Raw genomic sequence first — 27,994 nt, forward strand, 5'->3', positions numbered from 1 at the left:
ATTTCTATCCGTGTGTGTGTATTTATTGTGTGTGAGAGTAAAATATAAATCCACAGGCTTGGCATATAGGGAAAGACCCAACATAAAAAGGTCCTCAACTTTTTATTTCCTCAATGAGTAGATATTTCGGATGACAAGTATTTCAGCAATTCTCAAACTTGGTGGTCTCCATGGACCCCCTTATATTTTCAAACATTATTTCAGACCCCCAAAGAGCTTTTGTTTATGTAGGTTATATCTATCAATTATTTGCTATATATTGAAATTTAAACTAGGGCATTCTTAAAATGGTTATTTATTGATATACTTAAAAGTAACCATAACCCCGTTACCTATCTATATAAGTAAAAATTTTTATGAAAAATGCATATGTTTTGTACAACAAAAACAAATTTCGTGAAAAGAGGCATTGTTTTACATTTTTGCAAGTCTTTGTAATAGCTGGCTTAATAGAAGACAGCTGGATTCTCACATTTGCTTCTGCTTTCAATCTGTTGTGATTTCACACATCATGGAGCCTCTACAAACTCCACTGTGTGCTTGTGTGAGAGGATGAGTGAGAAAAAGGAAAATAACATCTTCAAATTATGATGGAAATAGTGACCTTGAAGAGCCCCTGAAAGGGTCCCCCAGCAGTCCCCAGAGCACACTTTGAGAACCACCTCATTAGATCATCACAGTAAGCATTAATTCCAATTAAATCAATTGTAGCTAACATTTATTAAGTTCTAGGCTTTATGCTAAGTGCTTTACACATATTAACTCTTTGAGCTGTTGTAAAAGCCCCGTTAGGTAGGTACTAGTTATTATGCCCATTTTACAGAGAGGGAGACTGAGGCTTTCAAAGTTAGGTACTGTGCCCCAGGTCACGAAGTGAGCAAGTGGCAGAGGCCGGGTGGATCTGAACACACTTCACCTCCCGACCCTGCCTTTCCAAATGATTTAGGTCTGCTCATCAAATGATGGGTGCCAGCTAAAAATGTCGATTGAGTGCTGAGTACATATCAAGCCTCATGCTAACTGTTCTGTTGTTAACTAGAATTAAATATGAGTGTGCCCTATTATTTAATCTCTCCTGCACCTTTGCAAAGTAGGTCTTCATACCTCTTTTTTTTTGTAGATGAGAAAACTGAGGCTGTGAGAGGCTAAGCTTCTTTCTCTGTATCTCAGGGTTAAGGGGCAGAGGCTAGATTCCAAGCCAGCTCTATCCATCCAGCTCCCTCCCTCCTCACCCCATGCTGGGCGTCCCGTTAACATGACTAAGTTTGCTAAATTACACCAGGCTTATTATTGAGGGTTCTGTTAAAGCCTAGCCTGCCCGTGCCCAGCAGAGCCCACGGGTTTCTAAGCTCTGGCCAGCCCTGCCACTTTTTGTGCATGCAAATGAGCCGGGTGGGCGGGCGAGGGGCCTCTGTGAGGTCTATTTGCATTGGCAGCCCGGTAATTGCATGTCCTAATTGGGTGCAGCCATGCACACTGTGCCTCCTCCATTCCACTGCCCTGGCACAGAGGTCCTTTTGGAAGCAGGTGTGGGCTTCTCCCCCATGTGCCCCTCTCAATGGCCTTGATCACCTTGGTGATTGGAATGGAGCCTCGGACACTGAGTTCAACAGCAAACAGCTGCTCAGCTGGCAGTGCGTCCACATGGCACAAAAGAAAGCCGTAAACGGGTCGTGATGAGTGAGCAGGTGGGACAGGCGCCCTCACGCCTGCACAGCGCACCTGGCCGGGGCTCCCCTCTGACACCATCTCTATTCCTCATAGCTGCAGAGAGGCGGTGCAGTGTTGGCGGGTGTGGCCTCTGGACCCCAACTGCCTGGGTTTGAATCCTGGCTCCTCCACTTCCTAGATCTGGATTTAGTCACTTAACTTCTCTGAACCTTCATGATCCCATCCAAAAAACGGGGAGAATAACATAGCATCTCCTTCATAGGGTCCTTATGGGGATCAAATGAACTAGTCTCTGCAGAGGGCTTGGGAACAGAGCCTGGGGCAGCGCCAGCACTGTATGCATATTTTCTAATAGATGCATGTTTCGTAAGCACCTTGCATGTGTCAATCACTGTGTTCTGTGCTTCATCTGTTCTCTCAGTTCCAGGGAGATAGATGCCAGCCTCAGCCCCTGGGATGGATGAGGACGTCAGGGTGCAGGGAGATGAAATGGTCTGTCCCAGGTCTAAGAGCTGCTGGAGAAAATGATCACAGGATGAGGCAGGGAGAAGACGATGCACTTAGGAGCATCCATCTATCCCTCAGTCCCTGGTCTCTTAAAATCCATCAGTTATTTCTCAATGATCTGAAATGGCAGAACTTTGTTAATCGATTGTATTGATTAATGGTTAATTCAGAGAATGTTCAGCAGCACACACACAGGACCTGTTATTTTACAGATGAGAAAATCTGACGGTCGCTAAAGCAAGACAAGTACCCAGGTCTCCTCCTTTCTTGTTAGGTGTTCTTTCTACACAAAAATAAGAGCAAAGGTTTATCAATGAGTGAAGAGTTTGAAAACACAGCAACCCACCTCCACCCCTCGGAAACAGGACCTGGGTGCAGGGGAGGAGGTTGGGCCAATTCAGTTGATCAAGCGAGGAGAGATCCATCCTGAAGTCTGAACGTTAGAGAACCAGGAAGGACAGAGCAGACCCAGGCGTCTCTGAAACAGCAGCCTGGGTCATGTAACCTGCCTCTCGAAGCCATCTTGTGCTTGGCTTATTTCTACCTGATTGAAATTGACTCTAAACATGCCCAAGGTTGAATGGGAATAGCGGACATTATTGCATTTAATTATTTCTCCGGAATAAAAATGGATTCTAGCAGCAGCTTAGGGGTAAGGCAACAGCAGAGCAATTAGAGTTTTGGAGCTCGCATGCAAACATTTGAATGTGCAATCATTGCAATAAGTACATTAAAATAAAATAAGTCAAAGGGTTGCATTTGCATAAATAACCCAAGGTGAGAGTGTTGGATTGCTTAAGAATAAAGGGGACACAGCTAGCGATCATAACGAAGAAATACTAACTGATCTGTCCTCCAGGTGGAGACCATCAGGGGTGAGATGGTGGAGGCCCAGTGTTGATTAGTAGGGAAACTTCTTTGCTCATTCTTTCTCCTGCTTTGGGTGTGGTGGGCACATTCTGGAAGTTTTGACATACATTCATCTTCACCAAATACCCATGACATAAATATTATTTTCACATCCCCATTTTCCAGATGAGGAAACTGAGGCATGCAGAATTTGAATCATGTCATTTCTAGCATCACATTCATTCCTTGGTCAGGTTATTTAACCTCCCTGTGCCTTACTTTCCTCCCCTTCATTAGGACTCATGCTGTTGCTTTACTGGGTATTCGAGAGGATTAGAGACACAAGGTGTGTGAAGGGCCAGAGTATGAGGGGACATGGGTGCTGAGGATATGATGGTCATCTCGCATGTATTTGCCTGGAAACCTCCCAAGGTTGGTTTTTACAGGGAAGGGAACCTGGGTTTGGATGTCTGGATCTTGATTCTCCAGGGGAAGAAGAGAAAAGCTGAGACCCGCTTGCCTCTTGGCGAGCAGGTGAAGAGTTAGAGGGAAGGCAAGGTGATATCTCATGCCCATCGAGGGATGGATGGATAAAGAAAATGTGACATATATGTACAATGGAATATTATTCAGTCTTGAAAAAGAAGGAAATCCTGCCATATGTGATGCCATGGATGAACCCGGAGGGTGTGATGCTGAGTGAAATAAGCCAGACAGACTAAGACAAATGCTGCTTGATCCATTTACATGAGAATCTAAAATAGCCAAACTCAGAAATTCGGAGAGTAGAATGGTGGTTGCCAGGGGCTGGGGGAGGGGAAATGAGGAATTGCTAATCAACAGGCATAAAGTCTCAGTTATGCAGGATGAATACGTTCTAGAGATATGCTGTACTACCTTGTGTCTGTCGGTAGCAATACCGTATTGTGCACTTAAAACGTTTGTTAAGAGGGTAGAGCTCATGTTAAGTGTTCTTGCCGCGATAAAATAAAATGTACAAGAAAAGAAAGAAAACTGTGGAGGGAAGGTGTAGGAGAACTCATCAGCTATTGTAGGAAGCAACCCTGACTCAGCGTGACAGATCATCCCAGGCCTCTGCCTGATGCCTGGTTCTCACTGACTATGGCTCAGTGGCTTTTCTGGAAGCTATCGAATATCTGTGAGCTCTTCATTCCAGAAGACAAAATATTTCCCTTTTCTCTTACACTGGAATCTTTTGATTGGCAGCTGAGTAACACCTGGGGCCAGGCGGAAGGCCAAGGGGCCACCGTGAGCTCACCATCCCCATCGCGGGGGTGTCTCTAAGTAGACGATGCTTATTAATCATGAGTCCTATTAGAATTGATGGTGGCGCCTGGTCCTGATATCACAAATTAACCAGAGGAAACAGCCGTTCTCTGACGGCCAAATTAGCTTCGTTGATTGCAGTGCTTCCTGTGGCTGGTGTTGCTTGGAGAACTTCTGCCAGAAGGTGGTAGAGAACGTGAGCTTTTGAAATTAGTGGTTTTACGGAGGTTTTCTGCTTGGGGGACAAACTGGTGATCATCAGTTAATGATGAGGAAAGAGAACAACCCAGGAACAGTACTGAGGATGTGCTTGATGAGAGAGGATGCAGATGGCTGTGAGGGCAGAGGCCTTTCTGCTCACTCTCTGCCTTCTTGTTAACTTCTAGAAAACGGGCTTAGGGACAGAATTTAAATTCTTGTTCTCAGGCAGCAAGAGTCATCGAACTGATTTTCCAACCGTTAGAGGCAAAAAATAATAATAAGTTGGCTCCTGTATCTGAGGACAGCTAAGAGGAAGAAAGCAGATCAGGTTGGCTCCTGTATTAATCAGCATGAGCTAGACTATGCTGCAGTAACAAAGATCCCCAAACCTCAGTGACAGAGAGCAGCAGAGGTTTATTCTGCCCATGGAGGGTTGGTGGAGTCTATCCTCCACCCTGGCCTCACTCAGGAATGCAGGGCCTTCACCATCAGGAGTGTGGCTGGATGCTATGGGGGAAGGAGGGACATGGCAAACTGGGCCCTGGCCTGAGTCACTGGTCTTAGCCACATCAGGTTGCTTGGCTGTGCCTCATTTGCAGGGGATGGGAGGTACAATTGTATCATGTGCCTAGAAGGAAGAGAACTGGAATATTTGTCAAGAGCTTTATTGAATACCATCCCCCCCATCCAGCTCCATCCCAACCTAGGCTAATATGAGCAAAGAGAGAGATACCCCACCCATTCCCCCACAGAGAAGGGGGAGCTAAATGCTCCTCCCTTGACCTCTCAGCCAAACAGAAGAGGCACTAAACTATAGCAAGTTTTAGAATTAAACAGGTACAAGTTCACAGCCTCCCCTAAATGATGTCGGGCAAATCACTGAACATCCCCAAGTTCCCCTAGTCCCTCTTTTGTAAGATGGGGGAATGGTAATACCTGTCTTGAAAGTTACTTCTGAAGGTTAAACATGGAAGGGCTTAGCACAGTGCCTGGCACTTGATACGTGCCCGTGCCTGAGAGTGTTAAAGCAACAAGCCTTGGCTCCTCTTTCTGTAAAATAGTGAGGAGGGTACCCCTTATGGGACGATTGTTGGTGTCCAATAAGTAATACCTGTGAGTCATTTGCATATGGTGCCTGGCTGACAGCGAGTGCTCAGAAAATGCATCTGAGAGGCTGCTTGGGATTCTTCAAGGGCCTCTGGACAGAAAAAAGGGAACAGAGGAATATCAGTGTGGTTTGTTTATAAGAACAGAGGAATGGCCCCTCACTGAGGGGGATTTCTTGCCAGATACGTGGAGAGGTAAGAAAGACTGGAAACAGGTGTCAGAACCAGAAGTTCCCCTTCACAGACCAGCATGTAATATCAGCTCCTGGGTATGACCAGTAGCCACTCCATGGCCCAGCACAGACTCCACTCTCCCTCGGCATCTCCTTGTTTCCTTCTTCCTACCCATTGCCTCCCAGCTCCTGCCACCTCAAGCTCCTGGTGCTTCGTGGCCCCTCCTTACTGTCCTCTCCCTCTCTGTGACGCCCTGCCACCTAATGGCCACTGGCCAGCCTTGACACGGCTATGTGGAGATGACATGCCTATCCCAGATCCATTTAGCTGGGTGGAAGTGGATGGGAAGGGAGCCAGGCTGCCGTGCTTAAGGGGACAGAGTGATGCAGATCAGAAGGGCTCTGCAGCTTCCTGGAAGTGGCTGGTGGAGCTGGTAGCCCAGGGCGTGGGTTCTGCGGTCTGTCTGGTTTGAATCCCAGCTTCACCACCAACCAGCTGAGTTACCTTGGATAAGTCACTGATGCCCAATACCTGCAAAATGAGAATAAAAGTAACATCAACTTACAGAATGGCCACGAGGTATCTTAGTGTAGTCTTCATTCTTACGGCCTCTTGAGATTGGTGCTTGATGCTAGGGGAGATGGGACAAAGGCAAGAAGAGGGGAGACACGTTGCTGGACCAAATGGGGACATTGGAGACAAGGACAATCAAACCAAGCCCAGGGGAACCTTCTAAACTCACAGTCCTTGGCGAGCTGGGGTCTGCACACTTTTTCTTAAAGGGCCAGCTAGAAATATTTTAAGCTTTGCAGGCCAGACAGTCTCTATGGCAACCACTCACCTCTGCTGTTGTAGCAGGAGAGCAGCCATAGACAGTCCATAAATGAACAGGCGTGGCTGTGTTTCAATAAAACTTTATTGACAAAAACAAATGGCGGGCAGGATTTGGTTCGGGGAGGGCAGTAGTTTGCAGACCTGCTGAAGGAGGAGCCACGCTCAGTGTCGGTTGCACGTCAGCCGATCCTGGGCACCAGCACTACCTCCACTGCTCTCCGCCATCCTCTTCCTTGAGAACCTTTAATCGGCACATTTAGGAAAACGAACGAGGAAGTCTGCCCTCAGAATTGCTACCCATTGCCAATGTATTTCTATAGCAATGGGTGTAGATTTATGGAGTCAATTAGCGTCCTCTGTGGCCTCTGTGTCCCCTCTGACTAGCTTTGGGACAGTGGATTCTTTTTCAGGTTAAGGCCTTGATAATGGGCTCTAAGCAGAAGCAGTGTGTTTTGGAAGTGATGCAGGATGTTAGTTGACCAGTGCATTTGATCCAAGCTCAAAATGGCCAGGGCCCACCTACCCATGGAGAAGCTGAGTTTGGGGTGCCTGCCTTCCCGGAAAGACTCATTTTCTCCAGAATGACTCTCGGCCTTTCTCTTGACACCCTGCCCCACCCCCCACCCCGTGACTTAATCAGTTCTGCTCCAGGTACAAACATCAAGAGTCAAAGCTCAGACATAAGACTGTCACAAGTTTTCATCCCCCTGGGACTCACTGCAGGATCCTTGCATAGGACTGTCCTATAAAGGGCATATTCCCCCCAAGATAGCCAGTGATGTCTCCCCCTCAGAATTAACTATGGCACGGTCTGATTTCTCTTACGGGCATAGATCTATGAGCATGTCCTAAAGGCAATGTAAAGTATATACTATCCTACCAATATTTTCTCCCCTTATAGCTTTATTATGGCATTTCTAGCCATTAAATAAACCATCACAGTGCTTGCTGCTAGAATTTAAACAGGAAGCTTGGAACAAACTGTCCAGATTCCAGTGGCAGAGACAACCAGGGAAACTTATACGAAAAGGGAGTGTGGTTAATAACAGGCATCGAGGATCATAGTCATAGCACGTTAGAGCTTGCAAAAGCTTTATTTTCTAGTTGGAACATCTTCTATTTCCAGGTTGGGAAACTGAGGTTCAAAGAGAAAAATCTAACATGAAGTCTAACATTAAGCTCGTAGCAAAGGCAGGGCGCGGAACCAGGGCCCAGACTTCCAAACCTACGTGCCCCCACTCTCCAGGGCCAGCCTGCTTAACGTGATGGCAAAGTCAAGTTTCTCTTCTGTGTTTCTTTCCTGTCTTGTCCAGGATGGCTACTTCTCTCACCGGCCAAAAGAGAAAGTGCGAACAGACAGCAACAATGAGAACTCTGTGCCCAAGGATTTTGAGAATGTGGACAACAGCAACTTCGCACCCAGGACTCAAAAGCAAAAGCACCAGCCCGAGTTGACGAAGAAGCCCCCGAGAGGACAGAAGGAGCTTCTGAAGAGGAAGCTGGAGCAGGAGGGGAAGGGGAAGGGGCGTCTGTCCCCCGGGAAAGGTACCAACGAGGTGCTGCCTCCTGGTGAGAGAGCCCCGGTAAACGGCAGCCGAGGGAAGGATGCCCCCAGACAGCCCCACGCCCGGAAGACTGGGGGCAGCTCCCCCGAGATCAAGCCCGACCGGCCCCTCAAGTGTGACATCTCGGGTAAGGAGGCCATCTCCGCCCTGTCCCGCTCCAAGTCCAAGCACTGCCGCCAGGAGATCGGGGAGACCTACTGCCGCCACAAGCATGGGCTGCTGATGCCCGAGAGGGTCACTCGGTTCTGCCCCCTCGAAGGTAAGTCCCAGCCCCGTTCTGCTCACATTCTCAGACCTTCTCAGAACAACCGCCCTATTTTTCAAACCCCAAATGAAGACAGGAGATCTTTTGTTTTGGGCCTCCCTGAATTCAGAAGTCTCGTGTGAGAAAAGTTTCGCAAAATCAAATTACCTTTTGTTACAGCTTTAACCTGTTGCTTTTGTGGCAAAGGAAAAAATACAGTGCAATCGGGGCTAATGTGGAAGTCGTAGGAGGTGATGGTATTGATATGGTTCGTTTTCTGTCTCAGCAGAATATTGGGATTAAAATTGACACCAATATTACTGTAATTGAATAAGATTTGAAAGGTTTCTAGTTGGTTGCATTGACATTGGAGGCTCTGGAAAACATCCTTCCCATTTTCCTCCACCTAAAATTCCTTCCTTCCTTATTTTCTCCCTCCTTCCCTTCCTCTCTCTCCCTCCCTCCCTCCTGCCCTGTGCTGGGCCCTCTTCTCTGTGCTGATGACCTGTGATAAAGCAGACCTCTCGCTGCGATGCAGTGTGAGGTCAGAGCTGTAACAGCGGCGTTCACAAGCACAGGGGAGGGTCCTCAGAAACTGGCGGGGGACAGTTTTGCACAGGTGAGGCATCACCGTGCATCTCTGCATCTCACCTCACGCCTCTGACGCGTATTCCTTGCTGGCAGGTTTCACCTTTTCCAGTGCGTGTGGCAGGGGAGTAATAACAGTTACCGAGCGCTCACTGTGTCCCGGGCACAGCAGGGCACTTTGCATTCAATCAGTTCATCTCATCCACCGCCCAGTGAGGCTAGCACCGTCATCGTTAGCATAACTTTTTTACACGTGAGAGACGTAAAACAACTTCGCTAAGGTCACATGGCTTGTAAGTGGCCTTACAAGCCTGCAGGTAGAGACATCCTGACATAGAGATATTGCCATCCCGGATTAGGTCATATTTTGTCAAGATCCCTTCTTAAAAAAAAAAAATGTGTTATGGCAGAAAATTTCAAACCCACCTCAGAGTAGGGAGAACCTTCACGTTCCCATCATCTGGCTACAGTTACCTCCTGGTGGTCACTACTGTTTCACCCATGTACCCCCATCCCCACATAAGGTCATTGTGAGCCAGTAGATTTTATTTTTCCTTGGAGAAGACGTTACATCCCAAATAGTTTGTGAATTGGTTCGTGCAGTGGTTTTCTCCATGCAGAGGGCAGACTGCATCCAAAAGACACTTTCTACAAAGAAAGAGCCAGTGTCATTGGGAACAAACAGAGAGGGATGCATTTGAAATGGAGAGATTGTGTTCTAGTTGAGTTCAGCCATGAACTAACAGGAAAAGCCCTTTCCCCTCACTGGTTCCCGCTTCCTTATCTGTCCAGGGAGCGCCCTTCATTAAATACTCGAAGGGTCTTCCCACTTGGTCTTCCCTTGGGGCCCATTTCCCAATTTGCTCTTGGTCACCCCTCATTCTCATTGGCCATAATCAGTGCAAGGGGTACCCTGCTATCCCTCACTAAATGGTCAAGCGTTCAAAATACCTCCTTGTTGCTTCTAAATTCAGATACCACCAAATGCTTTAGTTCACTCTCAAGTGGAGAGAGAAGGTCCCCAACCATGGGACAACCCAGAGGTCCTGAGGGCAGGGGTGGGGGGAGGACACATGGAAAGACCTGCATGGGGCAGGGGCAGGGTCCATGCGTGGAAGAGGAATGGGTCCATGGTCCCAGCGGCTGGGTCCGCCTCTTTGTCGAGACAGAAGGTCAGAGCATCAGGAAAGGTGACAACAGAGCTGGACCAAGAGGCAGGATGGGGGCAGGGGGCTCTCAGTTCCCCCAACATTGGAGGATTTGGAAGCCAGGCAGGAAGATGCCTAGTGCTTCATCAATCCCCCATCTCTCTCGAGAGAAGGATGTGCATGGTGAGAATGGCTCCCAAGGAAAAGGGGACTAGATCTCCCCTAGAGAAATCCTAATTCCGTCTCTCCACTGGACAGGTAAGAAACGAGGCCCATAGAGGAGAGGAGACTTATCATCAAGGTCACCTAATCAGTTAGAGGCTGAACTTGGGCTAAAATTCAGGCCTCCTCATCTCTCACACATGCTTCTCTGTTGACCGCTGGTCACAGAACGGAGGGTTTGGATCAGGTGGGGGATGGCCACGTGGGTAAATGTGTAGAGAGGCTTGGAAGTGTCCACGGCAAGCCCTTCACGTGGCCCTCTGGGTAGGGTGCAGCGGGGACAGCTTCAACTCTTTACTCAAGTTCATCTGTATTTTTTAAGTTTTCTGTTGGAAACATGTATCTGTACTATACTCTCTTTTCAATAGAAAGGTCTAAAAAGAAAAGGTTTGCTTCTCTCTTGCATTTTAACCCTTGTCTGAGCAGTCCCGGGGTTACCATCATACTCTTGACACGACTTGGCAGATTGTGGCAGAATAAATAAGTGGAGATGTTTCCAGAATCTTTTTCTTAGCTGGTGCCTGGCCTGGCAGAGGCCTGAGCTGAATGCCTTTCCATGAGAATGACAGTGGGTACTCGCTGTGTCCCAAGGGTCAACACACTTTTTCTATAAAGGGCCAGAGTAAATATTTGAGGCTTTGTGGGCTGTGCAGTCTCTGTCACAACTCCTCAACTCTGCCATTATATCTCAAAAACAGCCAGGACAATACATACGCAAATGCACTTGGTTATTCCAATAAAACTCAATTTCCAAAAACAGGCTGTGGGTGGGATGTGGCCCATGGGGCCATAGTGTGCTGATCCCTGCAAGGTACCAGTTCTGTGTAGTAGTACCTCCAGCACTGTGCCTCCCATCCCACTATATCCTCACACCAGCCCTATGAGGTCGGTCTCTTATTGACCCATTTAATGGATGATGAAATGGAGGCTCGGCGAGGTTTAGTCCTTGGTCACAGGCACATGGCTAGTAGATGGCAGGGCTGGTATCGTATCTCAGGAATACAGAACCTGAATCCTCCCCAGAGCCTTTCCCTCTTCAGGAGGCAGAAGGTTTCACTTTAGCCTAAACGGTCCGACCTCGGGGATGTCATGAGCCCGCTGTCTCTCTCCGCCATCAGTACAGTTGCAAGGAGAAGGGTCGGTGTTGATGGGGGAGCGAGCGGGCTGACGTGGCCTGTCCTGGTCCCGCTGAGACACCTCCAGCATGGCTGTGCAGCCTGGGGGATTCCCTGTGGCCTCTGCTGCGTCCGCCAAGGTGGCACACCCTCCAGGGAGCTGGGAGCTGGGTAATAAGATGGGCGTCTGAGCCTTGGCACACCAGCCCGGGCAGTGCCTTCATTTACTGCACCACAGCCTTCCCCCTTTGCAATAAATTCTCTGTGAATAGACTAATTGCAAAATAATCCTAATTGGGTAGTTATCAACGAACAACTTCCCGTGGAACAAAACAGCTTACAATTAATAGCATTTAAACCATAAACTATTCTTCTGCAGAAAGCTAAGATGTAATTACACCCCATACGGAGATCGCGTTCCCTTTCTGGAAACCATGACACCCGGATTTCCCTCCGCTCAGGAGGGATTTGAGCTCCAGCTCCACGGGCAGTGAGGAAGCCGAGTGGGGAGGGGAGGGGAAGTAAGTATGTGTGTAAACAGACAGAGACATACACTTAACACGTCCACACGCAGATGTACGCACTGTTTGTCATTTCGCCGAACTCGGTGTCACCCAGACTTCAGCTGACAGGATGCCGGAGGTTGAATATAACTAAGGAAACAATTCCTCATGGCTTGAAGTCTGAAAAGTTACGAGGGGATCGATGTTAAATGTTGGCTTGTGTAAAGGGCTCCTGCTTCTCCGACCCCCACGCCTCCAGTCCCCGCACCCCAGCACCATTCAGGGAAAAGGAAGAGTCTAGAACCCCCGGATTGGTGTGCTCTGCACGGATACCTTGCCCCTGTGACCTGTCTGCTTCACTGCCGGCCTCTTGGAGGAAGCAGCTGGAATGGTGACATGTTTTCAGGAGGAAAACGCGGATCTGCAGACCATCCACTCACAGCCCCCAGGAGTGAGATGCGGTGAGGTCAGGCGGGGTGCTCTACCCCATCGGCCCCCAAGCCTGGCCCCCGAGCGGGTTGTTTCTAATCCCGCAGCGCCCCTCGTTCCTCCCAGAGCGCCCGTGCTCAGCCGCCAAGCCACCGGCCCCCACCCCCGCCCACGTTCCCCACCCAGGTGGCCCAGCCTCCAGTGCCCCCCCTCACCTCCCACAGTTGCCTAGGCCTCCTGTCCCTTCCTTAGGCTCCAGAATCACCCAAGAGCCTCCAGGCACTCCGACTGGACCTCCCAGAGTTTCATGGAAATGAAACCATGTTGGATGGAAGGCCCAGGGTGGCCTGGGCTGGAAAAGCTTTTCCATCGGAAGATCTGCTGACACTGGGTTTTGAATCCTGGTTCTGTCTTTGCTAGTGGTGTGACCCTGACTTCCTAGTGCCTCAGCTTCCTCATCTGTAAAATGGACACAGATACTCGTACCCTATCCTCATAGGGTTGTTGGCTGACATGGGATCATGAATATGAAACCCCTGGTGCAGAGCGGGGTAGGTAGGATACAGCGAATGTGTTTGGCTGTCGGCTGTAGCAAGGCACTGGTGGTGGCGTTGAGAAGAGTGGAAGGCCCGCCTGCAGGGTGACCGCCCCTTGCCCAGCCCTAGCTGTCTCGCGCTGGTCTTCAGACAAGGCCCCGCGTGCCTCAGCCACTCCCTCCTGCTCGTCCCAGTCCCCTCCATTGTTGCCCCCACTGCACACTCCACCCCACCTCTTCCCTCTCCAGATCTCAGCCTAAATGCCCCTTCCTCAGAGAAGCTTCCTGGACCACACCTTCCGCGGGGAGCCCTGGCCACAGAGGACACACCAACCCTGGTGAGGGGCAGAGGTGGCTTTCCCAATAAAGACCATTTGAACTGTAAGAGGCATTCTAAACAGGCAATGCCTCATTATATTGGGAACAATTAAATGTCAAGATGCTCTCTCCAACGGCCCTCATAGGCCACCAGCCTCCTTCCATCTTGAGTTAAAATGCCTCAAGAAAAAAAAAAAAAAGCATCTCAAGAGAGGCCCCACCGGTTACCCGGGTGCCTCTGACACCTCCTCACTCTTTGCTGTGCCAGGTAAAGCCAGTGGAGTGACTGCAGCCCAGGTGTCCAGGTGAAGAATGAGAGATGAAAACTGAGAGGTTCCACGGAAAGCAGTCACTGGGAGGGGGGTTGACTGCCACCGTAGCGGGGGCTCCGGGCCCGAGCCGCTGAGTGGGCCGGTGGTCCTCCGATGGGTGATGAGTAAGGGCTCTCCCGTTTAAGTCAGCTGACCAGCTGCAAGTTTGCAGGCATGTGCACGTGGCAGGGGCAGCGGCTCCAGTATTAGCAGTGAGGACGGACCAGAGGGAGGTTTCTGATGAAAAGGCAACTGTCCTTGGACGCAGCAACCCGTCTTTACCCATCAGTCTTTGCAGGAGGCCAAAGACTCTGGACAAATGGGCTTCCGGAGGGAGGTGGCTGAGGGGAGACTGTCGCCTCAGATTCCCCATCTGTCGGGCAGGAACACTGCTTTCTCCCGGGTCTTTGCTGTATCGCTCAGGAGGAGACAATGAGGGAACAGCCGTAGACAACTCAGAGACATCACACTAATGGGGTGGCCGTGATGAAGCCAGATGATCCTCCTACGGCTCAGCCAAGCCGATGGGGCCGACTTGCCCAAAGGCCAGGTTTGCAGAGGACTCTTTCTCGTCTTTCTCTCGTCAAACCCCAGTGAAAAGGAGGTTTCCAGTAACAGTTCATTGGGGTCGGAGTAAACTCATGCCAAAGGCCCTCCTTGGGCTTCTGAGGGAGGGGTAGGACCCTGACCGCGGTCAGTCCAGAAAGAATCAGCAGACCCCATTCATTGGTCACCCACTAGGTGCCATTCGACGTCCCAGGCCAGCACTCCCCAAATGTGTTCTGCGAAGGGCCAGATAGTAAATACAGTACGAGGCCTTGCAGGCTCCAGGGTCTCTGTCACAGCTACTCAACTCTGCATGAAAGCACCCACAGGCGATACATAAATAAACGACCAGCATGGCTGTGTTCCAATAAAACTTTATTCTGGTCATCAGAACGTGAATTTCACATAATGTTCATGTGTCACGAAAGGTCATCCATTTGATTTTTTTTCAGTTATTTAAAAATGTAAAAACTGCTCTTAGCTCGCAGGCCGTACCAAAACAGGCAGTGGTGAGCTGCCCTTTGCCAGCTCTTATTCTAGTATCTGGGGACGTAACAGTGAACAAAAGCACAGGATGCCTCGTCCCCGCAGGGCCTCTGCCCTACACAGCTCAGAGCACCCTGTCTGTTGCCACAAGCTGGATGGTGACTCTGGGAGGCGTGCAGCCTGAGGCCCCACCTTGGTGGAGCTTCTGCCCTAATGGGAGAGGCCAGAGGGGACAGGTGACCCAATAGACCTACTGTCCACTGTCTGGTGTGACGAGAGCTCGTAGACAAGCACAGCAGGCGACAGGACAGGGGAGGTGGACGTTTTGGGTAGGTGGCCACGGAAGGCCTCTCTGAGCAGCCTCGGTGGCAGTGTCACCGGGAAGAGGAAACAGTCCTAACAAACAGGCTGGCTTGTTCCAGAGGCAGCCAGGAGGTCAGTGTGGCTGAAACAGAGGGAGCAGTGAGGGGAGGAGAAGGATGAAGGGTCAGAGGCCAGGGGTAATGGCCAGGCCACCGCAGGGGGTTCGGATACTGATGTCAAAGAGATGGGAGCCCTTGGAGGAATTGAAGAGTTTTAACATTATCTGATTTTGATTTTTTTTTTAATTTTATGCTACTTTAAAAGTTTTTTATCTTATTTTGATGAGAACACTTAACGTAAGATCTACTCTCTGAACAGATTTTCAAGGGCACAATTGTGTATTGCTGTTTACAGGCACAGTGTTGTACAGCAGATCGCTAGAACTTACTCATCTTGCTCAGCTGAAACCTTATACCCATCGAACCCCATTCCCCATCCCCCCAACCTCTGGCAACCAGCGTTCTGCTCTTTGCTTCTATGAGTTTGACTGTTTTATATTCCTCATAAAAGTAGAATCATTCTGTATTTGTTCTTCTGTGTCTGGCTTATTTCACTCAGCATGATGTCCTCCAGGCTCATCCATGTTGTTACACATTGCAGGAGTCCTTCTTTTTTTAAAGCTGAATAATATTCCATTGTAAGTCCGAATTTTTTAATCCCTTCATTCCTCAGTGGACCTTGAGGTTGTTTCCCCATCTTGGCTATGCTGCAGTGAATGTGGGCGTGCTAATATAATATCTCTTTGAGATGCTGATTTCACTTCTTTTGGATAAATACCCAGTGAGATATCACCTCACACAAAAGACAACAAGTGTTGGTGAGGGTGCAAAGAAATTGGAATCCTTGTACGTTGTTGGTGGGAATGCAAAATGGTGCAGGCACTGTGGAAAACAGTTTGGAGGGTCCTGAAAATAATGAAAAACAGAGCTACCATACGATCCACCAGCCCTACTTATCACATGATTTAGCTTTAAGGAAGGAGTAGAAACAGGGAAATTGTGGGGAGGTTCTTACAGCGGCCCCAGTGGGAGGATAGGGTAGGAGGAAAAAGCTGCTAGGATTGGCCGATGGACTGGATAGGGGTGACCAACTGTTGGTGTTCTGGGCTGAGGGGTCTCTTTGGGGCACAAAGACGACTCAAGCCTGACCCTTGAGCAAACATTTATTGAGCTCTGCTGTGTGCCAGGTCGTGTGGCCAACAGTCCCCCAAGGCCCCCCATCGGAAGGTGGGTCTCCACAGGCCAATCCCACGTGGCCTTCTCCTTCTAAAGCACCGTGGTATTTTTCCCCCTCCCCATTTTGGAATCGTAAAAAAAGCCAGCTGTTGCCCACATGGCTTCTTAAAAAGAGAAATATACGGTTGTGGGAAATATTATAAATGCCCCCCTCACCTCCCTCCCACCTTCCTCCTCCCGGAATGGCCTGCCAGCTGCACGGCTCTGCCCTTCACCCTGAAAGTTGTCATTAGGGTGTGCTTGTTCCCTAACTGCCATGCCTAGAAGGCAGAGCTGAAAGGTTTAGGCACGGAAAGAAGATGAAAACACCAGTGCTGAAAGAGCGGGATTAGCGCCCTCTCCAGCCTCACCCGGGCACACGCGTTCGGAAACTTCAGGCAGACATTTCCCAAGGCTTCCGCAGTGTATTTGAGACAAGGGGATCATGGTGAGATGGATTTTTTTTTTCCTTCTCATGTGCGCACAATGACGTCTAGAGACCAGGGGACCGGGAGCATGTTGGTAACCCTGCATTTGTGGACCACTGCTTGGAGCAGCTCTGCAGAGAGCCTGACTAATCGGGGGCTTTGCAGACCAGTAGGGATTTTGTTCTTACCTGGGTGACCTGTGGGAGCTGCTGAAGGGATTTGAGCAGGGCTGGGGGTGGGGGCTGACCTGACATGTGTAACAGGATCCCCTGGCTGCGGTGTTGACAGTAGACGCTAGGGGTGAGGACGAAGCCAGGAGAGCTCTTAGGAGTCGGCTGGTCAGCGTTTGCTCTGAGATTGCACATGGGGCATGAAGAAAGCGCCCCCTACTGCTTATCTGTCTCTGCCCCAGACCCACCCTCCACGTGGCAGGGGCTCTGTCTTACTCATCCGAGAATAGCACTGCTTGGCATGTCATAGGCCTCAATCTTATCCTCCCTGGATAAGAAGATAACACAGTTGTTTTGAGCTTCGGTGGCTCAAGCTACCCGTCCCGGGAGCTATGCAGAGGCCCGCGTGCACTGGGACGGGAATGGAACAGTTAGAAGTCTGTGAGTGGCATAGCCACCAGCTGGGGACTGAAAGGGTTTGTCCCCCGCTCCCTTCAACATTCACTCATTCAGCAGTTATCCACCGAGCATCCGCTGTCTATGCGGGGCACTAGGTTTGGGGGATCTGTTTGGGAGGAAAACAGACAGAATCCCTGTCCTTATGGAGCTTGCAGCCTGTTAAACGTGGGAGGGGAGACACGTGAATCCAGTGAGCACAAAAACAAATGCAGAATTGCAACCGCACCACCAATTCTGCAGAGACATGTGGTTGAATTTTAGTGGGACTGAGAGATGAAGAGTGGGAGGCATTAACTAGGGAAAGAGCAGGAGGGGGAGTCTTCCAGGACAAGGGTCCATCATGTGCAAAGGCTCGGAGGCAGTAGGAGGCGTAAGGAGGTTGAAGAACTAACAAGACCACCTGGGGAGCTCTGAATATGAGCAGGAGGGTTGGTCTGTCGTTTTCCCAGCTGGATTTTAATTCCCCAAATCACTGGGTCTAGATGATCTATGTCTTTTTCTTGAGCGAGGAGAATGGAGCAGAGGCATCTGTAGGGACCAAACCGAAATCACCGGAGAGCCAAGGGAAGACCAGCCCCAAAGACAGGCAAAGCTCTGGCAGTCCGGGACCGGGGACGGGTCCCACATCCCCTCCAGAGAACCGTGCTCCTTCCACCTTTGGGCCCTGACCCCCACCTCCACCCCAGCCTGAACGAGGGCTGCCAACTCCTGGGGGCCTCACCTCCTGTGGCACCTTTGTTTTCCAGGACATCCAAGGCACAGAGGGGAATCCTCAATGCCTCCAGGGATGAGACAGACTCAAGCAGGCAGTGTGCCCATGGGTGTTCCACTGGCACTGAGCTAGCGCAAGGTTAGGGGAAAGCTCTGAACCAGTCTCCCCAGGGAAGCCTGGCGGCCCCTCTACCACTGAGTGAGCTGCCAGACCCTCAGACAAGGCACTTGTTTTCTCTGAGCCTCACTTCTTACCTGTAAAATGGGTTGTTTGATGCCTCTCCTGCCTTCTCGGGTTGCTGTATGAAATACCATGCTTGAGAATATTTAAAATTTTCCCTCTATTCAGCCAGCGGATATTTACAAGCACCTGTTACAAATCAGCATTAGATTATTGCGGTTCGGAAGCCAGCCTCCAGGGTGGACACGGTGGACCCGCTTACCCAGCCGGGCAGTTTAGGATGCTTTTCTCAGCTTCCGTGAGTGTCTCGCCCAGAACCTGCCCTGGGACAAGGTAGACAATGGCGAGTCACTAGGACAGTGTCTTGTGCTCTGAGCCGTTCCTTCCTTTGGATGCAGCTGCTTATGTATCAGCCGCCCAGGGCTGGGAAATCAGAGCCCTGGTGCGGAAAGAGAGCCCGGGCGTGGCCCTTGTAGCGGCCGGTGGATGACAGTCAGTCCAAGCTAGTCGCTCCTTTTTGCACAAATCAACAAAACCAGCTTGCTTTTTCTCCTCTCTCAAATTATTTGTCAGTTAAGCGTTAGGAATTCCTTTCAACATCACTTCCTTCTGGAAGTCTTCTGGGACTCTCTCCCTACATCTCCATGAGGTGCTCAGACTGTGTACCCCCAAATCACCTTACCCGCTCACCAGTGGAGCACACATCACATTATCCTGGAGTTGCCAGGGTCATCTGCAGCCCGCATTTAGCCACGAGACCAATCTCATCTGTGTTGCAGGTCATATCTCCAGCCCCTGCTGGAGCAAAGTCTGTTTGCTAACCCCATGTTACAGATAGGGAAACTGAGGCTTGGGGAGGTCGAGTAGCTTGCCCGGGGTCACACTTGCAAGTGGGAGACTTTTCAGACTCAGTTCTGTCTGCCTGACTTCAAAACCCACATCTCAGCCTCTCTGCTCTGTGGAGCCTTTAGTAAACCTGCCATCGGAATGTGTCGAATGAGTAATCCAGTTTCTCCAAAGATAAAGGGAAACGCAGAGGCAACGTTAACACCTATCTCTAGCTGTTCATTACTCTCCTTCCCTGCAACCAAAAAGAGCAGGGCGCCGAGGTCTCCGTACAAGAAGCTGACCTTAGATAATAGTGCTTAACCTTGACCTAGGGATTGCTAAATGCCAGGGACTATCCTAAGCGTTTTAGCCTTATTAGGTCATTCATTCTTCTACAACTCTGTATTCCAGGAAACTGACACGCAGAGAGGGAGGACACTTGCCTAAAATCACACATTTGCTCAGTGACAGAGCCAGGCTCTGAGCTCAGAGGCTTTGGTGCCAGCGGCGAAATGCTGAACCACCGTGCTTCTCTCCCTCTAGCAGCGGCTGCCTTTGAGCTGCAGTTTTCCTCCTCAAGCTCTGTCCATCTGTCGCAAAGAGATCCATGCAGTCAAGTAATCTACCTGGTGCTGGAGGGGGGCTGATCCCATGAAAGACCTCAGGTCTCGCCTGCAAAGCTGCGTCGGGTGAAAAAATAGCCAGCGGCGGTGGCCTCCCGTTTTTCTGCCAGTTTCTAGTTTCCGTGGTATATTTGTGTTAGTGTAAAAATGACAAAGCAGTAATTTTTCATTGTATCCTTCAGTCACCCATGAGAGATTGGATTTAGGTCACAATTTATTACCCCGTGGAATTGAATCCAATTTTTAACACCATGTCAGCCATTCTGGTATTAGAGCCTTTTAATGGCTGTGAAATTTATACAATGATAAAGTAGTTTAAAACATATGTAGGAAGAGCATCAGGCAAATTGACGTATAGAGAACCCTGTGGTAAAAATTGAATAGGAGATAAACATGGAAAATGGTGATTGATTAGAGGACGGTTGAAATAGGGCTCGCTTTGAGAAACTCTTAATGGCGAAATTAGTAAATTAATTTATTCCTTGGAATTTTGAGGGGGGTTTATGTTGCCCTAAATCAGAATCGAGGATGAGGCACAAAGTGCAAATTAATAGCTCACCTCAGAGCGTGGCACCGTTTGAGCGAGAAGCCTCGGTTGAGTAACTGGGAGGCAGCCAGGAGCCTGGCCCTGGTGGGGTTGCCAGCGGCCAAAGTGAAAAGATGGGGAGAAGACAGGGCAGCGGGAAGGGAAGCAGAATTTTTTGTTTTTAATTTTTAAAACTTGGGCTTCCCTGGTGGCGCAGTGGTTGAGAGTCTGCCTGCCAATGCAGGGGACACGGGTTCAAGCCCTGGTCTGGGAGGATCCCACATGCCGCGGAGCGACTAGGCCCGTGAGCCACATTTGCTGGGCCTGCGCGTCTGGAGCTTGTGCTCCGCAACAGGAGAGGCCGCGATAGTGAGAGGCCCGCGCACCGCGATGAAGAGTGGCCCCCACCTGCCGCAACTAGAGAAAGCCCTCGCGCAGAAACGAAGAACCAACACAGCCATAAATAAATAAATAAATAAAATTTAAAAAAAAAATTTTTTTTTAACTTGCTCAAATAATACAGAAAGCATGCTTGTTATAATACCTTTATTCAAGTGGGACCATATGCATTCTCATTATTTCAAAAAACTGGAAGACGTAGCAGATAACTGGAAAATCTTTTAAAACTTGGCCAGTCCCCTCGGAGAGGTAACCACTGCAAGCACATTTTTGGTTTTGTTTAGATCTTTAAAACCAGCACTTGCAAAAATAGAGTTTGTTTTGGAACGGAGGGTTTATAATTAATAAGAAACTGATGTATAAATCTGGAACTTACAAAAATATCGAATCTGGTTTGGGGCATGGGAAAATTCAAAAATCATGTGAAATTGATATCTGGTTCTGGAAGTTGCTTTTTTTCATTTGGACGTGTATCTAGGTCTGAGACCTGTATCCCTGTCAGGAGATGGAGAACTATATAATCCTTTTTTTCTGTTTCCCAGTATAATGTTTATTTACCCAGTCTCTTTTATTGCCTATATAACTCTTTGTCATGGCTGACTGTTACTCTGGAGTATGGCTTCACCACAGCTTAACTAGCCATTCCCCTATTGGTGGACATTTAGGTTGTTGCCAGCTTTTTGTATAGTGAGTGGCTCTTTTCTCAACTCTCCCAAAGATGGTGCATAACCTCTACCATTCTAGGCGCATCAGAGAAAAGCGAATTGCTGCTTACGATGGATGCCTCAGGACATTAGAGCTTAATTCTCTTGGGGACCCTGAGTTGAGACTGGCTGCTCGGAGCCTCTGAGAAATGGAATTGGTGGGTCCAAAGGCTTGTCTGTTTTAAATTTTGATAGATACCATCAAACTATCCTGCAAACATGCCGTACCAATTATGGCAGCCTGTTCTATCCTGTGTTAGTCATACACAGGATGTTGGAAGCTTCCAGAACATCCTCATCTTCCTAAAGGGATCTGCTTTCTTCCCAGGAGCCCTGGTCAGGTTTCAAATTAGTAACAGCTCTGCATCCCAGCCTTCTGAGATCCTAGCAAGTCTCTTCCATGACCAAGGACAGTAGTTTGAACATTGAACTCCTTAATACGTGGGCACCTGGGCCTGCCCCCAGAGATGCTGGTCCAGGTCTAGCACGGAACCCAAGAAATTACATTTCTAACAGATGCTGCAGATGCTGCTCCAGAACCACACTTTGAGAACTACTGACCTGGAAGAATGATTCATCCCCTCCACTTCTGCCCGTTCTCCAGGTCATTGGTTCTGAATGGGGCAGTTGTGCCCCCCAAGGGACATCTGGCCACACCTGGAAACATATTTGGCTGTCACAGCCTGATGGAGGGGCAGGGTGCTATTTGCAACTAGTGGGTAGAGACCAGGGATGCCGACAAATGTCCTACAGTACACAGAATAGCCACACAATACTTTTCCGTTCCAAAATGTCAATAGCGCCTTGGTTGAGAAACCCGCCTGTGGTCCTACCTGGATGGTGTGTCTGAGACGGGGCCATCTGCCTCCGGGGGCCTTCATTTCCTCCGTGTGCCTAGTTCACATTCAGCATGGATGTGTCGCATCCCCAGCCTGGGTTCCTGGCCATGGAATACCTCCACCTCACCCCCCCACCTTTCTAAGCCCTTAGCTGGCTCCTTTCCCCCTGAAGATTCATCTCCCCAGTCTGAAGAGCCAATAACAATTAGATACCATGTATTGATTACTGACTGTTGCCAGGCTGCGTGCTATGTACGTGGAATTGTGCTTAACAATGAAAGCTTTAGTCAGTTGGCCTGGGTTTGAGTTCTGGCTGTGCCACTCACTAGCTGTGTGACCTTGAAAAAGTAACTTCACCTCTCTGTCCCTCATTTTTCATCTGTAAAATGGGGATGATGACTGACATTCCAGTTTATCCCAGACAGTCTCGATTTGTACCTGTTGTCCCAGTACAATTATTAATAGTGCCCCCTTTCCCTCTCTAGAGTTACCCAGTGTGGGCAATAAATTCTGTGGTCCCTCTCATGATAATAATGGTCTAACCTTGTAGGGTTGTTTGAGCACTGAGTGAGGTGATCTATGTGGAGTGTTCATGCAGAGGCTGGCCCTAGGAAGTGCTTGATAAAAGTTAGCTCTTCTCTTCTGGGTCTATACCCAAAAGAATTGAAAGCAGGGTCTCAAAGAGATATCTAAACACCCATGTTCATAGACGCATTAATCGCAAGAGCCTAAAGGTGGAAGCAACCCAAGTGTCCACCGACAGATGAATGGATAAACAAAAGTTGGTCTATCCATACAATGGAATATTATTCAGTCTTAAAAGAGAAGGAAATTCTGGCACATGCTGCCACATGGATCAACCTGGCAGACATTATGCTAAGTGAAATAAGACAGATGTAAAAAAGACAAATACTATGTGATTCCACTTATATGAGGCCTCTAGAGAAGTCAAGTTCATAGACACAGAAAATAGAACGGTGGTTGGTTGCCAGGGGCTGGGGGAGGAGAAATGGAGAATTGCCGTTTAATGGGTAGAGTTTCCCTTTTGCAAGATACAGAGAGTTCTAGAGATTGGTTGTACAACAATGTGAATGTACTTAACGCTACCGAACTGTACTTAAAAGCTTACAAATGGTTGAGGTGGTAAATTTTATGCTTTGTGTATTTTACCACAATTAAAAATAAAGTTAGTTCTTCTACAGACATGTATTGCCTCATGTAAGCCTCACTCCGCCTCAGTGAGGTAAGCTTCGTTCTCTTCATTTTATAGACAAGGATCCTAAGACTAAGTGAGGCTGGTGATTTGTCTACATGTACAGACAAATTACGGAGAGAGTGTGGGACATTAGACTGGGGCCCAGTTAGAAGGTTCTTGAAGTCTGGATAAGGCATTTCCCTAGGATAGGTTTTGATGGGTTTTGAGTAGGAACCGTGGCTTGATCTGATTTATGCTTTATGACAGGAGCAAACTTTCCATAAAAGGCCAGTTAGTCTTTTAGGGCGTATTATATAGGTCTTTGTCTTAACTACTCAACTCAATATGCAAACAGTATGGAGGTGAATAAGCATGGCTGTGACCAATAAAACTTTATTTACAAAAACAGACAGGCTGGATTTGGCCCGAGGGCCATAGTTTGCTGACCCCATAATGAGCTGACATAATGAGCTGACTGCTGTAACCTCTCAGCTGTGGTGGGTTGGGAAAAGAGTTGCAGAAGACAGGATACTTCCTTGCCTATTCCCCAACCATACGCCCAGGAGAGTCCCCCACGTCATCACCTGGAACTTGTAACGAGCCTCCCAAGGAAGCAGCAAGCCCCCACTGGTGGCCCATAGGTCGCAACCTAGGTGCAGCCTCTGCTCCCCCTAATTATACTGAAAGCCCCCGGGGGGCAGGACCTTGACAAGGTGACCTGGAGGCCCAGCGAAGCCACAGCAGCCAGGCCAGCCGTCTGGGCCCTGGATGCTGGCTTGACAGTGTTGTTTGTTTCAAGACTTTATTAGCATTGCAGCCGGGGACCCAGAGAATTTAGAGGTGCTGTTGCCATCGCTTTCTCAGCCTAGACCTCAAAGGGCAATCACCCTGGTTATCCAGGCCTCCCTCCTCCCCTTGTTTATTGCTGTAAACACAGGAAATGCACTGTTAAGGTGCATGGAACGCTCTCAAGGAATTTAACTGTAATTTAAAAGGCTCTGTGGGGAGGACCCCAGTGGCTGATTAATAATGCATTTGCAGAACAGTGAAGACTCCAGCAGATCAGTGGAGCTCAGCCTCCAAACTTTATTTATGCAGCTGGAATCCTGTAAGCCTCCTCTCCAGGGGGTTGTCTGCACTGGGGTTTCCTGATTTGAATTACCTTGGGCAGGATCCTTGCGAAATTGAGAATTGCAGAAATGGGACTACTGAGGTGATGGACAAGGACACGGGGTTCTGATCCTTGGGATTCTGGAGGTGAAGCCTGGTTCTCCAGGGCTAGCTATGGAACCTTGGGCGTGCTGTTTAAACCTCTCTGTGCCTCATTTTTCCCATCTGTAAAGTGGGACTAAAGATAGTATCTAACTCATAGGTTCCGTTAAATGAGATGATGCGTATAAAGCACATAACACAGGACCTGGCACATACAGAGCAGGTGCTCGTTCAGTATTAACTGTCCTATTTCTGCCATCCTCACTTGGATTAGTAGTCCCTTCTGAGGAGCTCAGGTACTGAAGCTGGCTCAGGCTTGCTTCTGAAGAGATGTAAAAAGTCAGTTTTTATTTTCACATCTCACCCAGCACTGAAAACTTTCCTTTCTGCCTCCTGAATATCACTCACTGGTCCCTGTCTCTCTGTCTCCTGGACGAGTTGCCAACATCTCTTGTGTGGGTTGTGCCAATACGTCCCTAACTCATCTTCTCACATCTACTCTGCCGCAACCCCCTTACCCCGCTGCCAAGTGATTCTCCAGTCTGCATCCAGAGCATTCTTCTTCAGGTATACTGTGGACATTGCTCCTTGTCTGCCGAAAACCTGCCAAAGGCTGCCTATGGCACTAGGGCAAATCTATCTCCTTACGGTGCCCTTCGGAGCTCCACCTCTCTCTCCAGCTTCATCTCCCATCATTCTCACCCCTCCTTCCCCCATGGCTCACGGTGCCAGGGCCCGCCAGCATCCTGCAGCCCCTAGAGAAAGGAGACTTCAGCCTAAGCCTAGCCCACGTGCTGATCTCCCTGTCCAGACGCCTGTTCTCATGTCTCTCCTGACAAGCTCCCATCATTCCTTGCATCTGAGTTTAAATCAATTTATGCTTTCTCAAGGGAACCTTTACTTTTCTTTTATAACATTTATTCTGGTTTGTCACATACATATATGTTTGTGGTTGTTTCTTTAGCATCTTTTTCCTAATTAGACTCAAATATCCAGGAAGGTCGGTTCTACATTTTTATTCACTACTTACCCCATCTGGCACAAAATAGATACCTAGGAAGGATGGATGAGTGGATGGATGGATGGATGTGTTGATAGATCAAAAGATGGGTGGATGTATGAATGGATAGATGAAAAGATGAGTGGATTAAATGAATGGATGGACAGACGGATGAATAAGTGGATGGATGGATTAGAGAAATCGAAATCTGCAGGCAGAGAGTCCAATAAACATGTTTCGGGGCTAGTCCAGGTGAGAAATGACGATGGGTTCAATTAAGAAAGAGGAGAGGTTGGATTTGAGAACAATTCAGGAGGCAAATTTGATAGAACTTGTCGGTTGGCTGTAGAGACGAAGGATGGAGAGGAATCAAAAGAGACACCTGGATTGTTCATTAGAGTAACTGGCTGGTGTTGTAGAAACCAGCTGAAATGGAGAATTTACCATTTACCATGTCTGGAAAATGAAGCTGATGACTGCACCCACATCACTGTTGTGAAGGTAAACAAGGTAATGGAAACTCCTGGGCTATTTTGCAAAAGCCGATGGAAGTGGGAAAAATTTCCTAGTTTCTGAACTAAACTGGAGTCCAGTTCAGGTGGAGCTTTTGAAACAGGAAGAGCAGCTGTGCAAAATCCTGAAGTAGCCAAGCGCTTGGCAGGACCAAGAACAGACAGGAGGAATGGGTGACTGAAGATCAGTAAGGAAGGGGGCGTCCACTGGGCCATGAAGACAAAGAGGAGGGTAGGGTCTGACTGGGCAGGGCCTTGTAGGCCATGAAAAGGAATTTAGAATTTTTCTTTGGTGGGATCCAACAGCATCACAAAAACCACACCTGATTTCTCAAAGACAGGAGTCCTTGGTCCAAATGGGCTGGCAGCCTGCTTCTGTAAAACCACGGCTGCACCCATTCATATACGTACTGCCTATGGCTGGTTTCCAAACTCAAGCACAGAATGGAGTAGTTGCAGCAGAGGCTGAATGGCTCCCAAAGCCTAACTATTTACAGTCTGTCCCTTTACGGAAAAAGTTTGCTGGCCCTTGTTCTAAGATAAAAGCTCCCGCTTGCTATGTCCTGTGTATATTCCAACATTTTACAGATTTGCCATAGCCTTCAAAAGTGATTGACAGGAATAAATTAAAAATTTAACAAGGAATGACTAAAACATTTTGGCAGGGTTTCAATTGATTTTCAGGAATGGGGTGGATGGATGGAAAAGTCAGAGGAAAAATGCTCTGATTCTAGCTCATTATAAAAAAACCTCCACCCTATGTCCCAGATACACCTACACTCACTGGAGAGATGCTACAGGAAGGCAGGATGCCTGACACATAACAGATGCTCAACAGATATTTATGGAATGACTAATGGATGAATAATGACTTTCAGAGGAGTTTGGAGCTGGCCTCTCACCTGGAGTGTTTTAATACTGACTTGGAAATAGGGATAAAGACTTACCAGCCTGCTGCTGCCTTTTACCTGGGCTGTCTATCAGCTAACTTGTCCTGAATGGCCTAAACCCCCAGTGTTCACCTAAGTGGCACCAGAGGAGGCCCTGAATTTTGCCAGCAGACGACACACATCATCGACACCACTGTGGTCTCACAGGGAGCAGAACTGGGCCTAGATGAATGTGGTATCATCATTTTAAAATGCTGGTAAGAAATGCTGGTGATTACGGTCTCTGGATTCTAATTACACCACTGCGTCTCTCAGGAAGGAAGAGACCTTTTACCACAGGCATACTTCGCAGCTCATCTGAAACCCAACGGGCTCTGGTTAATTACATGTGCACTTCCTGAAACCATGAGAAAGGTTCTGACAAACAAACTCACCGCCTGTCAGGAAAAAGGGCATTGATCTTAAACCAAGACACAGTGCTATGCCCGGCAGGCGAGGGGAGGGCACACCAGCCTGTGGGGTGAGAAAATTCCATTTGGAAAAAAGATGAATAATTTCTCCTACATTTCTTTGAGCGTCTTTCCAAAGCGAGACTGGGAAAGAAAATACTGGAAAATACAGATCTGACTCTGGAACCCTTTCAAATAATAGTAATTATAATAATAAAAATAATAATAGTATTGCTCATTGATTGCGATTATTTCCACTTCTGGACATTAAAGTTTGAGAAGCACCAAAGCTTTATTACCAAACAGTGTTATTACACATGCTTGGATCTTTAATTTTTTAAATCCCTGAATGAGATTCACCTGAAGGTTGTTCTCCATCTTACTTTCTTCATTGAACAGTGAACAGTCAATCCTGGTGAGTCCCAAATCAGGCCTCTTCCCAGAGTTACAGAATCCTACACTCAATTGCTAGGTAGATATTATGGGTTGCATCATTTCCCCCAAAAGATGTTGAGGTCCTAACCACCAGTACCTGTGAATGTGACCTTATTTGGAAGTAGGATCTTTGCAGATGATCAAGTTAAGATAAGGTCATTAGCGTGGGCCCTTAATCTGACTGGTGTCCTTATAAGAGGCGGAAATTTGGACATAG

General features: G+C 48.5%; 1 protein-coding gene across 1 annotated transcript in view; it reads left to right on the forward strand.

Moving 5' to 3' along the window:
* The window catches only part of XYLT1 (xylosyltransferase 1), a 348,573-nt gene that overhangs the window by 202,008 nt on the left and 118,571 nt on the right, over window positions 1-27,994 (forward strand). Inside the window, exon 5 of the mRNA XM_061209861.1 lies at window positions 7,943-8,453. Within this exon, the coding sequence (XP_061065844.1) occupies window positions 7,943-8,453 (511 nt within the window). The remainder of the gene's footprint in view (window positions 1-7,942; window positions 8,454-27,994) is intronic.

This window comes from Eubalaena glacialis, chromosome 13, assembly GCF_028564815.1.
Source record: "Eubalaena glacialis isolate mEubGla1 chromosome 13, mEubGla1.1.hap2.+ XY, whole genome shotgun sequence".
In the NCBI taxonomy this organism is placed as follows: Eukaryota; Metazoa; Chordata; class Mammalia; order Artiodactyla; family Balaenidae; genus Eubalaena; species Eubalaena glacialis.